At 44.4% G+C, this 17,112-nt stretch overlaps 2 protein-coding genes across 3 annotated transcripts in view; one reads left to right on the top strand and one right to left on the bottom strand.

Moving 5' to 3' along the window:
* Positions 1 to 1,084, top strand: part of B3GALNT2 (beta-1,3-N-acetylgalactosaminyltransferase 2) — a 50,706-nt gene extending 49,622 nt beyond the window's left edge. The window contains exon 13 of the mRNA XM_046652962.1: positions 187 to 1,084. The gene's annotated coding sequence lies outside the window, so the exon portion shown is untranslated. The remainder of the gene's footprint in view (positions 1 to 186) is intronic.
* The window catches only part of TBCE (tubulin folding cofactor E), a 68,601-nt gene that overhangs the window by 139 nt on the left and 51,350 nt on the right, over positions 1 to 17,112 (bottom strand). For both annotated transcript variants that reach the window (XM_046652960.1, XM_046652959.1), the window contains 11 exons: positions 12,167 to 12,266; positions 10,565 to 10,667; positions 9,253 to 9,329; positions 8,275 to 8,370; positions 7,657 to 7,721; positions 7,501 to 7,565; positions 6,986 to 7,138; positions 6,117 to 6,270; positions 4,585 to 4,653; positions 3,974 to 4,033; positions 171 to 262 (listed from right to left, as the gene is read on the bottom strand). In XM_046652960.1, the coding sequence (XP_046508916.1) occupies positions 171 to 262; positions 3,974 to 4,033; positions 4,585 to 4,653; positions 6,117 to 6,270; positions 6,986 to 7,138; positions 7,501 to 7,565; positions 7,657 to 7,721; positions 8,275 to 8,370; positions 9,253 to 9,329; positions 10,565 to 10,667; positions 12,167 to 12,266 (1,034 nt within the window). The remainder of the gene's footprint in view (positions 1 to 170; positions 263 to 3,973; positions 4,034 to 4,584; positions 4,654 to 6,116; positions 6,271 to 6,985; positions 7,139 to 7,500; positions 7,566 to 7,656; positions 7,722 to 8,274; positions 8,371 to 9,252; positions 9,330 to 10,564; positions 10,668 to 12,166; positions 12,267 to 17,112) is intronic.

The raw sequence follows: 17,112 nt of genomic DNA, 5'->3' as shown, positions 1-17,112 counted from the left end.
ACAAAGGGTTGGGGGGTGACTAAGACAGGTCTAACAAAGCATGTTACATATACCGCCGCCCCCCAAACACAGATGTGTGGTCTCCATCTAGAAGCAGTGTGCGACTTAGTTTAATAGCATGTCACACTGTGGGGAACTGAGGTACTCTCCATCTTTTCTGGGCAACTTACTTTGGGACTTTCATAGGACAAGAGAAGCTGTGACACAGGAACTTTGAGAAGACGCGACAGCAATCCTTTCACCTTCTGGATTGTCATGGAGTCTGTCAAAGAAAAGAAAAACCATCAACCCTCTCACATGAGTTGCCTGTAAAACTAGCTCATGTGACGAGACCACAACTGCAGTGACAGCTGTGACTGTCATTTCACAGTGTCCGTTTACCCCAGTCAGGGGCTGGGGAAGCTTGCCACGGTCTCACACCGGTTACTTGAGTCACTTGGGGAGCTGTGGGAGACGGAGCCAATGTTTGACCTAAGTGCCCTTGACAGTGAGTTTTCATTCCATTCCAGTCGTTTTTAGTATTTCCTCCTTAATTGGAATGAACAGAAAGCATTCTCTGTAGAGGAATATGTGTAAGTGTGATCATTAACTCGTTAACCCTTTGTGATGACCTGCTTATGCATCACTCAGAGAACGCTGGGGCGGGGCCCAGGCCCTGAGCACGTCTGCACCCTCTCCGGCCTGCCTTTCCTCCTCTGCAAAGCGAGGGTAGACTCGACGTCCGCAAGCTCCCTTCCAGCGCTGCCAGTCTGTAATCATTATCCTGTGTCACTGTGCCCGACAGACATGTGCAGGTGGCCGCCAGGCGTGGGAATGTAACTTAGTGAGTAAATGCTTTGGTTTGTTCAGAAAACACTATGAACTTCTTTCCAAAGATGGGTTGTGGTAAATAATGGATATTTTGATTATGAGAAATATAGTTTCTTTGAAGCTTTAGCTGGAGGTACAGCAATAGTGTGGTGTTCCTACAAATATGACATGTATTCAAACAAATATTTTTCTATCAAAAATCATTTTTGTAAAAGCTGTCTGTGTTTTTATGCAACTTGTGATAATAAATGTTATCTTTATTTTAGAATAAAAACTGGCCTTTTCTTTATGTTTTAAATATAGATACTTAATAGACATTTATAATTCTAATTAACATAATTTGCTCTTTTATGTGTGAATATGTTATAGTTAATTTTGTCCTTTCAAAAGATTTAGGTGGACTGGCTTTCATTGTTCAGAGGTGGTTAGTGATGGGTTAAGTCAGTCCTGCACACCAGCGGGAAATGCCACGTTCCTAAGCCACGCCAGAAACAAAGTTTGGTCATAAGACAATTCTAATAAATCGGCCCACCTGCACTGTGTCCGTAGGAGAGAGTGGCCATCTGCATGTCATCTAAGCAACGTTACCGTTTTTAATATAAAGAAATGTGATTGATGATTGTCTTAACATTCAGAAAGTGTAGAGATGGTTAATTAATTACCTTTTTGCCTCCCTATGACCAATGTTAAAAGTTTAATGGGTATAGTTCCAGGGTTTTTTCTGCTTATGTAAGGGTGGATAGCTTTCACGTTATACGTTGGTCTACAGCTTACATGTCGTTATTGTATGGCGTACCTCTTTGCATGCTGGTCCCTCTAGACCTGCACTGTCCAGCACAGCAGCCACCTGTGGCTACTCAGCACCTGAAAGGAGGAACTTAACTTTTTATTTCAATTTAATGATTTTAAATTGCCCCATGTGGCTGGGGGCAGCCAGACTGGACAGCGCGGCTCTAGACCTACTGGATCCTCTTTAATGATACACGGTACTGCAGCGTGCGGCTCTACCAGAACCGATTCAACCTTTTCCCCACTGGCAGACATTTAGATTTGTGTGTGTGTGTGTGTGAGAGAGGAAAATTGGCCCTGAGCTAACATCCGCGCTGATCTGCCTCTACTTTATGTGGGATGTGGCCACAGCATGGCCTGACAAGTGGTACTAGGTCCACGCCCAGCATCCAAACCATGAACCCCGGGCCACCGAAGTGGAGCACACAAACTTAACCGCTATGCCACCAGGCCAGCCCCTAGATTGTTTTTATTTTTACCATTACAAGTGCTACAAGGTAAAATGCTTGGTCACCACATATATGTATTTTTAATTTTTTTTATACTGTTTACCACCTGACTCTACAAGAAGTGTATACTGATTTTCCATGCCAGCTCCACATGTTATTGTCTTTAATTTTGGCTAATCTGATGGGCAAAACAATGATGTTGTAGTATTTTACATTTCTTTATCACTTTCTTTTTAAAGGATATTTATGTTAGTGGTTAGATATTTACAGCATGTGGCATAAAAATTAATAGTAAGAACTGTTGTAATCTGCCGGCTTACTGCTGAATTTACAGAATATAGGACTTAGATTCTGAATAGCTCAAAGCAGTAATTATTACATATAATTTCTATACATGATTCTAATCTCTGCTAGTTCTACCTGAAGATTAATAAAAATGAGAGCATGAACATGGTGGGTATTTCAGTGGGTAGCTGCATCTCTGAAGAGCTGGGACACACTCAGATGTACAGTATGGAAGGAGAGGATGAGGCGCACACCGTCACCAACAGCCTCGGACACCATTCACACATACACTCGACCACAGTCCTTGACTGATGGATGTGAGTACCTTCCCAGAGGAAGCCCTAAAAAGGAAAGCTTAACATAGGTCTAATGATGACATTCTTGAGCAAGTATTCCTTAATGGTAAGATTCCCACGAATTGATTTCATGTATCTGGAAAGGAAAAGGAAAAGGCAAAGACATCCAAAGCCAATTACATTAACAAGAAGTTCTGGTCCTCTTTCACCTGTCTGTCTCTGTGAGTGCCGTTACTCAAAGTATCTGAAGTTTGAAAACAATAATGAAGGGGGAACCACTAATTTTAGTTCATCATTATATAGCAGTAGCAAAATTACCTATCACAGGAATAGAAATTGGATTGCAAATAAATAAAAATGGAGTAATAACTGGTAAATTGACACGACAGTTAACAATCAGAAAGGTACCTCTGAACACAGTCAAAGCCTTCCGTGAGCAATACCATGGTAAGCTTGTTTTATTTGATAACAACTAATTTAAAAATCAATGTGAATTTACAGCACTGACAGGCAAACAAAGAAAAGTCTTTTACTAGGTGATATATATTTTATTTCTTCTTCAAATCCTGACTGGTCTAAATTTAACTTGTTTATATTCTAGTATTTAACTGTGAATCAAGTTTAATCTTGAGAATTCACAGTATAGTCAAAGATACAGACTGTAATTTAATTTTTCTTTTGAGTGAACGTTTAAGGTAAGTTGCACTGATCTAATTTGTTGACACAAAAGTATTTATTTTCCAAATAAAACTAATTCAGTTCCAGGAGCACAAATGTTTAGATGAAGTTCTGAAGTAGTTTTTACAAAGAAAACCATTTCAGTGTGTCCATTAAAAGCATCTGAGCTGCTTCGGCAGGGCCTCTGGTTGGTAAGGAGTAGAATGTATGAAGAGCCACAAATGTCCAGATGACTCACGATTCAGTTGACCAGGACGTGTTGCCTGTTCTACGAAGGGATGGCTGGACAGCTCTCAAGCCCACCGCAACAATTTCTCCAGACAGGAAAACCCCCAGAGCAAATCTGAGAACCGCACAGTGGGCGCGCGAGAGGCTCAGCCTGCAAGCTCTCACGCCTCTGGCCAAAGACGGAATTGTATGCAAAGGCTTCCCATTCTAACTAAACTTCTCTAGATAAGCGGATAAAGTTAGGGGGGACTTGAACTTGGGGCGAGTGGTATTCGCATGATTGACTGTATTTTAGAAGATAAAAGACTAGAGGAAACCTGTAAGCTCTAAACGTCCACACTTTCAGATATGAATGAACCACTTCACTTCCAGCCAATTCACACCCAGGCCAGGGAAGGGGAAGTCTAAGGAAGGGAAAGAGAGACTCATTCTTCTTACCTGGCAGTTGTTTCTCTAGGACTTTCTGGTCAAGTTGATCAGGATATCTTATCTTCAGTGCTTCAGGGAAAAAGGAAAAAGACTTAAGTGAGACCTGCTGTAAGAAGGATTAAATTACACGTGCAAGCTAGCGGGATTGCCAGTGATGCAGCTGTTCGCTACAACTTGGCTCCAGTCCTTATAAAGGAATAGGTCTTACTGAGGCTTAAAATTCCTTCTTTTAATACGTCATGGAATTACTAACAAAACAACAAAAATAGCTGGACCAGCATTCTAGTGCTTCCCTTTTCCCCTTAGTACTTCTTTCCTGACAATTTAGCTAGATTTTCAAGTCTAAGAAAAGTCATAAATTTCCAAATCAAAATTTAGCTCATGAAGCAAATACTTTCCACATTTATAACACCTATATTAAATGAGTTTAAAGCATGTGAATTGCTAAAATGTTCAATATAAGAATTTAGACATGTTTGGGAAGTCATCATTTCTTTAAAAATCAAAGTACTCATTTAGGTACGTAAGGGAAACAGTCCCCATCATTAGGTCATCTCTGTCTGTGTCAGCACCTAAGGACTCCAGTACAAATAAGCTGTCTTTGAATTTGGGGTTCTTACTTAGTAGCTGGTTTTTGAGTATAAATGGTTGTTGTGTTTTGAGTTCCCCGTCTTCAGGCGCACCATATTCTGTTTAAGAAGAAATAAAAAAGAATGAATGATAAACCAAAGGCCACTGTAAGAAAAAAAAAATTGATAGGTAAGTGTCAACACAGCTTTTTCCTTTTCCAGGGTAAACCCAGCAGCAGCTGGTGGGCTAACCTGGGGTCTGCTTCCTTTTCTTCAGTTACTTGTTATTTCATTTATTTTTAGGAGGGAGGGAGGGACAGCAACCACGTCCAAGCACGGACTCCTCCATCTCCTGTGTATCACATCACCAACCCTCGGACATAAGACAGTGCCCTGCCTCAAAATAACAAGATGAGGCTGTGCTTCAAATACGTAAGACGTTCATTCCAAATTCCACCTTTCCAACAGTTTCTTTCTGGATCCTGAGAGAAACCTGGTACTATTCGGGACACGACTCACAGGACATCTTCACCGAGTTTCGGCTAGACTGTGCAATGCCAGGCAGGGCCGCGCCTGGAAAAGCAGCCTCGATACAAGGATGAAGGGAAGCAGCACTCTCCTCCTGCTCTAACTTCTGCTGGGCCAACGGGCGACAAGATTTCTGTGAATACCCCGGTATCTGTGCTTTTGTCTTCCAGTATTCTTGGCAGTGAAAGACCAAGCCATACCTGCAGCCCTGCCTTGGAACCTCCCCTTGCCCACCCGCAGAGGATTTAGAATTCACCTAAAGTGGCCAGGAAATTGGGCCAGCTAATGGAGTAATTTGAAAGCAATTCCCACAGGCAGCTTTTCTTCCTCAAAGATAATGTTCCAGCCTGAAGCATTTATGCAGTGAGCTTCCTGCATTAGGAAATATATAAAAAAAGAAAATCACATAAAAGTGAAATTTGGAATAATAATGAAGTCAAAACAAAAAGGAAAGTCCATCAGGGACAAAGAGTCCTGAGGACGAGGCTGGAGAATGTCAGGAAGCACCCTGCATACCAAGTGCCCAAACTGGTGTGTGGTGAGCCCTCGGCACAGCGTGGAGGAAAACTGCACGGATGTCAGAATTACCTGGGGAGCTTGCAAAAATACCAGTGCCTGGGTTCCACCTTAAAAGGCCCTTCATTTTTAAAATTCTCTAGGTTATAGCCAGGGTTGAGATAAACCAGAGTGCTTCCTGCCCTTCCTATAGTACCTCCCGAAATTCAAAGTCGGCTGAACATATGCAAAGATGAGAGAACTTCCGTTCAAGAGCTGCTTTTCCCTCCCCGAGCTTAAGGGCCAATCTCTCCCTTCCGGGAACCTACAGAGACTTCCCAGCTTCCTCCTGCCATATGTCTCCAAAGACAACGGGTTTACTTATCTGCTCCCATCTGCTGAAGGAGCCCCAGCAAAGTCGCTATTGTCCATTTAGATGAGAACAAAAGGCCCCAAGGGAGAAAAGCAATGCTATTGAGGACCTCCCCTGATACCTAAGGAAAAACTCTGTTCCAGTAGCAAGCCCACACCAGGAAGGCCACCGGCGCACGTGTACGTACTTTGGCAGAGGAACTGGTATCTAGGATGGGCTGCAAGAAATTCTTCATTTGGTCTGTTTTTGTCTGGATTCTGATGTCCGCCAGCCTTTTTCCATTCATTTCCAAATGCCTTTCGGTAATCAAGCTCAGCTCCACGCCTTTCCTCTGGGAGAATCTATATTGATATGAAATAAACACAAGTCTATTAAAGCATTTTTCTAGCGAGTGTTGCGTCTTGCACCCCTGTCTTCCTCCACTCCCCACCCATAGAGAATAATCAAATTGAAAAGGACAAGATAATAATTATATTTTTACCTTTCCTTTTTAACATTGATAGAATTCAGGAGTTTATTCAAAAAGGAAAAAGAATTTCAGTTTTGTACTTTTCTTCATGAGACTCTTTGTCCACGAGTCAATTTCTGGACTCTGCCAGGAGCTGACAGTCGCCCACACAAGGCCAGCCTGCAGGGCCCACCCTGGGGGAGCTGACTCATTCCAGGCGAGCCTCGCACAGACACGCTGGCAAGGCACTGCCTTCCCAATCTTATGAGAAGAGGGGCTGAGAAGGAGAGGATAAAGGAGCTTTGTGGTTGTCATCTTTCTGCCTATATGCCCCCCAAGGAAAAGAAGAAAGTACCCAACATTCCCCACCCTCCTCAAGTGATGGTAAGCAGGTGGACACCAGGTTTTCCTGCACTAATCCAGGTACAACACTACCTCCTGAGGAGTCGGGAAGAACCGTTATCTCTAAAACGCCCAAGGATAATATTTTACAATTTGGAGGGAAACTACATCTGATACCCTTTATAATACTCAAATATAATTTCTTTTTACATTTTTTGATAATCTGTTTTCTAGTCTAAGTGTCTTGTCAGGACACTGGCGCCCACCTGACACCTGTCCAGGGTCTTCAACTGGCCGATTCTGGCGATGATGAACTGACGGGTGGTCTGCGAGTCCTTGCTTCCTGCAGTCAGGGGGTTTCTCACGCAGGACAAAGTGTCCAGACTCTGCAACTTATCCAGCTCGTTGATAAATGACCACTGAAACCCCACAAATGAAAAGAAACATGTTTCAGGCTAATTTTTGCGATTCTTTGAACTAGCAACAGAAAGCAGAAGTCCCTAGTTCCAGTCTGAGACACGGAGTTTCATCACACACGGCAGCCACTAGGCAAGAGCACAGATTTTTACTCTATAATCGTGCCCTGTAAAATGATGGTCTGCCGAAGTGTGAATTAAACTTCTTTCTTTGTTAATATTTTTGGGGTTATATGAGGAGTTTCACTCTGAAGAAGCACTTCTCTTTCAACTTAAAATGTTTTTTAATAGACGAAACCTACAAACTCCGGCATGAGAGCAGCGATAAGCGATAGTGCAGAATGCGCTTCTGAAGCAGCTCTTACTTGTGAAATCTGATTGTCATTTACTACAAGGTACTGCAAGGAAGGAAACAGTGACGTCTTGCACCCTAGAAAAAGGAGAATTACGTTACACAGTAGAAGTGAAAGAAATAGCTAAAGGATGGGGGCCAGGGCGGGGAATGTAATAATCTCATATACCAATTCCAGCATCCGGAAAATGTATAGAAGAAATTCCAATGTTGGAAAGGATCAGTTGCTCTAATCTGAAATTTTAAATGTTAAATTTGATTACGTAGAGCAACACAAAATGCTATGGGCTATTAACCAGACTAGATTTGTACATTTTTCCTACACCCTAGGTTTTCATCCCCTGTAATGCTTAGAAACCATGAAGTCTATAAATTTAGGACATGCAAAGTGGACTCTTCATGCTACATTCTAATGATCCCATAGTCATGTACCAGTTCCTGGGTGCCCAGTGCTGTGCTAGGTGCTAAATGGGTCTCCAAGATGAAAGAGACATGGTCTTACTCCCCAAGGTTTAATGAATGAAGCCTTTCAACATTAGCACCAGGACCGAATCATTCATTCTTCAATTAGTATATTCTTCAATCTAGTAATATATACTACACTGTATGTGGTTCACAAGTAAATTCTCTAATTAAATTCAAATAAAAACTTCCCAAAGGGAATTACTCGATTTGGGAATTCCATCATCTTTATCATATTTCCATTGAGAAAGCCCATATAGCATATGATCCATTCACTAAAAATTGATCAAGCACTATTGTGGTAGGCATCTTCAGAGCAAATTACCTGGGCAAATATGCTATTAGAAACAGCTGATTTTCATCAATTAATTGATTAGAGGAAAGGTCTAATAACTTGACCGTCTGTAGAACATCAACAGGCCTGTATGGAAAAAAAGATTTTTTCAACATGAATTTAATTTCTTAATTGTTTTCAAAGATACGGCCTTAAAATGCCTGAATTTGGTGTTAAGGAGGAGCTGGGGGCAGAAGGCAAGTGGATATGACTAGAAAAAGGCAACATAAGGGATCCTTGTGGTGACAGAACCTCGACTGGACCGAGGTCAGTCCCCTGGCTGCAATGTTGCACCACGGCTTTGCAAGATGTCACCCCTGGGGGACCCGGGGATTTCCCCACGTGATCTCTGGGTATGATTTCTTATGACTGCATGTGAATCTGAAATTATCTCAAAATAAAAAGTTTAATTTAAAAAAACCTGCATTTGCCTATATAATAAATGAAGTCATTCTGTATAGTAAAATCTCATTAATTTGAATCCTTTGAAAATTTCTTGTAAATTTGCCCAAGTTTAAGTTTATTTACATAGTGACTTAATGATAATCAACAAAAGAGGAAGATGAGACAACATATTTAATTTGCTTAAGAGAACAAGCTTTAATATATACTTTGCTATGACTTCAAACAGATAATGCTAATTAAAAATGCATTATTTAGTCCTTATAGCATAGCCTACAGAACTTCCACTTAGAAACAGAAGTTAAAAATATTTACGTAAAACTAATAAAAGTCGTGTCTTCAAAAATATTTAATTCAAGGCTTTCACTCTGATTGGGTTTTCCTCAATTGGAATGAATTAATGAAGTTTTAGCTGACATTCTAATCTGTGAAGGCAATGAATAAAAAGCATTTTTCTGATTCTTATTTGCAAATCCTTCTAAAAATTAACAGTAGGTATAATTGAGACCATTTGTTTATTCAGAACGACTAAATGGTGACAGATGCATTTAAGGAAACCCTTGTTACCTTTCTGAAATGCAAATATTGTTAGACCCAAGGTACAGCTCCTCGAGGACGGGCCACCCAGGGGCACACCGGAGCACCTAGGAGGAAAACTCGAGTCAGGGTGAAGTGGCCTCTGCTGGTTGTCCCTTCCCGTGTGTTTATTACTATAACCTCCACATGAATTCAGTTTAGTTACTGTTTTAGAAATAAAGTGCCTTGTGGACATTTCATTACAGACCTTATTTCAGGCCAGGAGCTAGTGGATGGGTGATAGAATTAAAATGTTAAAGGGCTGCATTTTCATGATATGGGAGCGTATGCTTTCGCACCACAATGCGCCCTTTAGGTGGACCCGGAACGTACCAAGGCACCTGCACAGCGGAACTGGAGGTGCTGACCTAGCACGTTCTATTCTTTGATACAGTCTGCGTAACCAAAGGAAGGAAACTGATGTTAAACACCTTTCTTCAATTCTCAGTGCCAATCTGGGTTGGTGAAGAATATACTAATCAGACAAACTTTCTCAACAACCACTTCTAAATTTTCTCACTTGAACTTTACTGCTGTCTCCACCACCTGAATTTCTACGTGCCCTTTCTGTTCTGATGCTAAATCTGAGCCTGGGGAGGGAGCAACTCACAAGGAAGGAGCCCTAGGAAAGAAGTTACGTGGCTGTGGCCACTTTAAGGGCACAAGTTAAAGGCGACTTATCCCTAAGGGAGGTGCCTCGAGGCGTTTCACAAATGAACAGCTTTGCTGGGGACGCACTGGTCGTCTCTTGGTTTGAAAGTGGAATATTCTGGGAGCGTGAAGTCAGTTAACCCCGGACAGGAAACAGCGGTACCACATAGTGTTCCAGCTGGTGCCGGGGCAAGGACCCACGAGTCCACTTTGGAAGCCAGCTGTGTACAATGTAGCCAGCGAACAGCGGATTCTAGGAGCCAAACTTCAAACAGGAAAAGGACGGGAGGACCTTTCTGCTGCTTGGCCTCTGCCCTAAAAACACTTGCGGGAAAACGCAGGTAGCTAAAGGCTCAATTGCCACTCGCAGGCTTCTAAGAGCCCAGCCCACATGCACTGGGCACCACTGTGAGGGGCAGCGTCCAGAGAGACACAGAGCAGATCAGAACAAGCCGAGAGGGAAGACGCATGCCTAGATACAAAAGCCCCTTCACTAGAGTGATTCTGTACCTCCTCTCCTAAGGCAGTTTAAGGAATCCTATTATTTGGATAATAGGATGATTAAAATGAACCCACAACTGTGCTTCAATTCCCAATTAAGCCAAGAATTTAAAATTGCTTATTACTGGGTAATAAAGCAAAGAAATATTACCTCAGCCCAGGTTATTCCTGTGCGGTTAAGGACTAACACCTTCAGTGCAGAAAATGTTCCGATTAGAGATGTTGAACAAGAGGGGAATTCTAGTTTATTTTCACTGTGTAGAAAAGCAGAAACAATATGCTTATTACTATACAGTAGGCCCAAAGGAAACAATTTGGGATTAATATGAGGAGTTTGCTTTGTTTCAACCTTAAAATGAAATTCTATTAAAAACAAGTGAGTTAAGGACTACCTAATTTTTTTAATATTTACAGTATACAACTTTTTGGTATCTGACATGCAAAAATGTCTTCACAGGGTCAGGGCAGCTGGGTGAGGCCGCGGGTTTCCTAAATTGAAAGGCGCAGGCATTTGTAAGGGCAGGTTCCAGCTTCACAAGCTGTGGTTCCAGACGCTGCAAAATTCAGTCCCACTCTCAGGAGCCTTATGGACACGCCAGGTCGGGGGCTAGAATTTTGCTTCTCCAAATAGAGTCTGCCCTTTTGCTATCAGGATGGATGAAAGACACTGCTGCCCTTTAAATTCTCTCGAGAACCTAATCTCAGAAAGCACTCAATCTTGACAGTCATTTTGAAAGAACTGATACCATTACAACATGTTAGCCCTTATTTCCAGAAGAGGAGACACCATCAGTCAAACCACACCCTGTGCTCTATTTGGGGGCACAACTAATTTAGGCCTGACTTCCTGCTGCCCTGAACCAGCCCAAGCCAGATACAACACACGTATACATGTAAAGTTGGCTCAAGTATGAAAGGGGAAACCTGGCTGAGCCCTTGGAAAGTTAGCTTCTGAGATTAAAATCAAAAAGTATTCTAGAAGGCCTGGAAAACCAACAGTAGTAAAATATGTAGATTACTGTAAAATCCTTATCAGAACTGAATTACACAGTATTCCAATAGAACTACTCTTTCCTAAAGCAATTAAATGCTAGAAGCTTCAGAATGAACGAGTGCTTTTTTTTTTTTTAAAGATTTTATTTTTCCTTTTTCTCCCCAAAGCTCCCCGGTACATAGTTGTATATTCTTCGTTGTGGGTCCTTCTAGTTGTGGCATGTGGGACGCCGCCTCAGCGTGGTTTGATGAGCAGTGCCATGTCCGCGCCCAGGATTCGAACCAACGAAACACTGGGCCGCCTGCAGCGGAGCGCGCGAACTTAACCACTCGGCCACGGGGCCAGCCCCATGAACGAGTGCTTTTAACATCCCCTCTCCTACTCTCCAGTTAGATATCAACTCCCCCAGATGACCCATCTTCTATGGTCAGGCTGACAAGAAATCAGAAGACGTTTCAGCTCAGTGTGTCAACCTACCCGCACCCCCCAAGCAAAAGGAGAACACATTCTCCATTAATGAATCATCGCATGTTACCGTTGGAAAAACTATAATAATCAAAGGATATTAAAGAGCATTATTATTATTATTATTATTATTAAAGAACAATATTAAAGTTAAGGAAAAAGTCAGAATAAGTTAAGCTTTGATAAATTCAACTAAGCCGTCTTCCCCTCCTCATTCCCAGAGATGCTGTGAGGGAACAAGAAGAGATGGGGAGTTTCCTATTATGTGACAATCAGGCAACCAAGAGTTCATACCTGAGATTAAGAACTTCCAGGTCTTTCAGCTGATCAGCAATATCTATAATGTCATCCCATGATGATAACAGGTTTCTTGACAAATCTACCTTTCTAATATCTAAAAGCACATGTTAAGAAATAGTAATACAGAAAGATTCGTGGAAGACATAACAGCAGTCACCTCTTGATCCTGGAGCAAGCGATCCTTAACTTTCCACTTTATACCCTCTACTCTGCTTAAAGTTTTTTCACGAGCACATATAACTTTTAGCTTTTTAAATCATCCAACTGTCCATTCAGAAACTAAAAAGTTCATTGTCACATACTGCAAACTTGAGACAAACATCTACAAGGAAATAAATAAGAACCAAATGTCATAATGCTAAATCATTCCAGCATTATCCAACAGAGAGAGAGAAAAAAACCAGCGATGGTAATTTTGATTTATTAAGCACCTAAGGTGTACCCACAGGCTGTGCCCTTGCGCTGCTCAGCAGCCCCAGCCTGACATCCAGCACACACACCTTCTCCCGCGGCACACCATTCTTTTCTGCACCACGGGAATCCCCAAATGATTACAGCATCTGCAGGAGAGACAATGGGGTTAGCTTGGAAAATGTTCAAAAGTGCCAAGAATGACTTGGAATTCAGAGGGTCTCCTGGAGACTGTCCCTGGCACAGGAATTCAGAGCCAGGCAAACATGTAGGACAGAAAGAGAAAGGCACCTGAGCTGAACGATAGAGGGGAGTGGTGGAAAAAAAAAAAAAAGAAAACAAATGACGAAGGGTAAATATTCTTAAAATGTAATGAAAAAAAAAAAAAAGAGGGGAGTGGTGGCACAGCCATCAAGAGGGGGCACAGCTTCGCAAAACCCCTGGGCAGAGAGACGGAAGAGAAGCTTGGAGCGGACTGGACCAGCTAAAGGAGAACCTTACACACTACTCTGATATGTTTGGAAATCATTCAGTTCATTCATCTATTCTGCAGGGAATTCTTGGGGGCGAGGAGTATAGCAGCAAACACAACAGTCTCAGTGGGGAGACGATCGATAAACATGTGCATCTGTAGTGAGCCAGATGCAAACACATGCTCAAAGTAACAGAGCAGGGCACTCAGGAAAGTGGGTCCGTGGGTAGTGGACATATGGGGGTCACGGAAGACCACCGTCTCTCTTACGGCGGCATGTGAGTAGAGAACGAAAGGAAATGAAGGAATGCCATCTTGGAGAGGAGCATCAGGCAGAGGCAACGACATAAGCAAAGGCCCTAAGGTTGGAACGGGTTTGGTCTGTGACCAAGAGAGCAGGCTCCAGTCTGCCTTGGGCAGAGGGGTGGAAATGGGTCCTGGAAACGAGGTCACAGAGGTTGCAGGGGCCAGGCCAGATCACAAGGGCCTTGCAGGCCACTACCGAGTCTTTTCTAGTCTTGCCTGAAGTGGGGGCTACTGGGGGGTTTGGAGCTGAGTGGTGTGATCTGACCTAGGTCTTTACAAGTCGCTCTGCTGCTGTGTTCAGCAACAGACTGCAGGGAAAGAAAAAGCAGAAAGAGGAGTCCGGAGGTTCCGGCGACAATCTAGGCTTGGACCAGACTGGGAGCACCAGAGCAGATGAGAAATGTCAGATCTGGGCTCCTATGGGAAAGCGGAGCTGTAGGATTTGCCAATGGATTTAGATGAGAGACGTGAGAAAAAAGAAGAGTCAAGGATAACTCTGAGGCTTTTGGCCTGTGCCACTGGAACTGCCATTTACTGAGACAGGGAAGACTATAGGACGAGCAAGTTGGAGGGGACTTGCTTGTTAAAGTCCTAAATGTGTTAAATTTGAGGTACCATTAGACACCCAAACAGAAGAACCAAATAAAGAGATGGAGGGACAAGTTTGGTAGTCCTTGGTCTGGGCTGACACGTACATGTAGGAGCGCCAGCATCTGCAGGGTGGTTAACCACGCCGGGATATGGTCTCCCAGGGAGAGAATGCAGATAGAGAAGCCCAGAGATCCAAGGTCAGACTGAGGAGGAGTGACCCCTGGGGGGGAAAAGAACCAAGACCGAGGAACAGTAACAACAACGGCTCTGCAGCAGTAGCCGCCAACAGGTCCCAGGCATTCCACTGCGTGCTGTGTTATTGTCCTTTTCCACGGAAGAAAAAAACTGGGGCACAGAGCACTTGGTAACTGTGCAGCTTTGTACAGACTAACGTGTGAATTTTAACCCATGTCAGTCTCAATCCAAAACCCATTTTCTTATACCCCATAACGCAACAGGGAGTGTATAAGCCTAAAAACATGGAGAAAGTAGCTGTTTATAAAAATAGTGGCATCAAGCCACAGAATTAGTTGGAAGGAAACATTTTTAGGCAGGTACCAATTAGCAAGCTCTCCAAGGAGATCAGGAAGAAGGGAAAGAAGGCAGCCAGAGATGCACAGAAAGGGACGAATCTCAACCCGGCCTGTAAACGTCGACGGCGCCTGACTCCAGCCGGCTGCCTGGTTGCTAAGAATGGTTTTACATTTTTAAATGGTTACATTTTAGGTGATAACACAAGTATCTACATAATAACCTTGAATTTGCCTGTTGACCGCAGGCCGGAAGTATTCATTCTCTGGCTCTTTAAGGAAAAGCCTGCTGAGTCTCAACCTAAAGGAGACTTTAGAAGAACACGGGCACAGGGAGTGAACTGAAAGTAATGCCAGGGATACGGGGACAGAATCCTGTCCCATAACCATGAGACGCCGAGGCGCAGAATGCTTCCAAGTCCACAGGGCCCAGCACTGCAGAGGGAAGCGCAGGGGCGGAAACAGCAGGAAAAGCTGGCTCCTGGCTACAAGAATCTGTAAGCAGAACAACGACGGCCCAAAGGTGTCGCAGCAAAGGGAAGGGAGAAAAGTCACAGCACAGGCCAACGGGACAGCAGGCGCGGGAGCCGTCCCCGCGGCCACCACCGGCGGCGCCCGCGCGCGGGCCTGGGCCTGAGCGCCGCCGGAGCAGCGGGCTGAGAGCCGTACACGCTTCCTCCGCGGCCCCGCAGCGCTGCCCGCTCCCCCCGCCACCACGGCCGAGGTCGCTCTTGCTGCCAGCGCTGGGCTGGGGGCTTCCCACGCTCACAGCCAACCTCCTGCCCCCCCTCATTTCCAGGGGCCCTGCTAACTCGGCCGTTAGCTCAGTTAAAAGGGTTTAAGTCCTCTAATTCTTCACTCGCTCACACTCGCCATCGCGTAGACTAGAACCGTATTTCTACGAGTCTGTATAGAGCACAGACGCTCTACGTCCTGAAATCAGCTCTAAACCATCTAAGCTGTTATTCGCCTCCCCTCTGCGCACGTGCACGGGGCCCCCGGAGCTCCAGCGCTGGCCGCTCCTGCCCTGTGCACAAGGGCTCCCCCAGGAGCCCCCCCGACTCCCACGCTCAGGGCCCAGCACCCCCGCTGCCTGCAACGCCGAGAGCGGACGACCTCAGAGGGGCCCGGCCCAAAGGGCGACTGGGTTAATAAACACACGGGCAACACTTCCACTCCGGGCAAGAACTGGATCAGGAACTGCAAGACAATCGTCACCGTGTCTGCAAATCCCACCCGTGACTTGATTGCCTCATGAGACCTCATTCCTGCAAGTCCTGGGGGACGTTTTTCCCCAGGAAAAAGCAAGGCGCCTATTCTCCAGCACACGGCCGACAACGCCCATGAGCCAGTCTACACTTCTAGCCCCATCTACTGACTTTTCTGATACGCTGAAAATTAGCCTTAAACCGCCCAATTCCCAGTCTTCTGAAGTCATTTAGGCCAGGCAGACTATAGGATGCTCCAGGCACCTCTGTGGCATTTTGCTCCTTACCAAACTCTGCTCAGCACCCCCTTCAATGTCCCCAACTCCACGCCTCAGCTACAGAGGAAATGCCCACGTTTCCAGCCCTGGAGCCACAGAGGGGCTGCTCCCGGCAGAGACCACCAGCCGAAAGGCCCCAGCGCCAGGGTCCCAAGAGACCCCTGAAGCGGAGGGGACCAACACCTCAGACACGCTGGCTGGGGAGCTCTGCTCTCATCTCCGTCACCACAAAGTATGTACTGTTGGGGTAGTGAGAAATATTTTGTGAAAGAGAGCTGCTCATCGGCCAGTTCTTCACTCAGAAAACTGATTATAAGCCGCTATCTTTTGCATAAATTATTATGTAGAGATTAGGCAGAGTCAAAGAACTGGGAGACGACCTTTTAAAGTTAGAGAAAGTCTATTTGATTTGCCACTGGGAATTTTTTAAAACTTATCTCCTATATTTTTAGTTTTGGGCATAAAAGCAATATACAGCAAAAAAAACCCACAAAAAACAAAAAACAAAAAAATACAGACACACACACCCACAAGACAAAAACCCTTAGAAGGAGGAGGAAGAGATTATGAACTTTGGAAAAGCCTGGTTTGAGGTATTATTACAAAACCGCATTCAGCTGCATGAAACAGGAACCTTAGTAAAGGAAAGGGCTTATTTTTTCACTCCCAGGGAGGCTGTCCCGGGGGCGCAGCAGCCCCAGGACACCATCAAGGATGCTGGCTCCTTCTCTGCTCTCCGGATCCACATTTGCTGGCTTTCTTATCCAAGATGGCTGCAGATCCCTGGGCCTTCTGCCTGCACTCAAGGCAGAGAGGGGGGTAAAGGCGATGGGCCTGTGGGGACCTGGAATTGGCCACCCCAAGATATGTCTCTTTGGCATCAGGATTATTTGAGGCTGATTGCTTTTGATAAACTGGGACAGGAAAGAAGGCTCTGAGGAATGGAACTTGCCCTTTGTTAGGACACATTTACATTTGTAAGGTAAATCTCTATCTGTAAAAGGTGCCTCCCTCTCTGTACCAGGAAGAAGAAAGGAGATGACGTTCTCTCCAAAAACTCTTAATCAATACCAAAGGCAAAGTCTTAAATCTGCATTTTATTGTGCTTCTCTGGTAACCTCCAGTAACTGACTTCTCTCCCCCT

The sequence above is a fragment of the Equus quagga genome, chromosome 2 (genome assembly GCF_021613505.1).
Source record: "Equus quagga isolate Etosha38 chromosome 2, UCLA_HA_Equagga_1.0, whole genome shotgun sequence".
In the NCBI taxonomy this organism is placed as follows: Eukaryota; Metazoa; Chordata; class Mammalia; order Perissodactyla; family Equidae; genus Equus; species Equus quagga.
The sequence above is the reverse complement of the archived record's forward strand: the minus strand, read 5'-3'. Positions and strand labels throughout refer to the sequence as shown.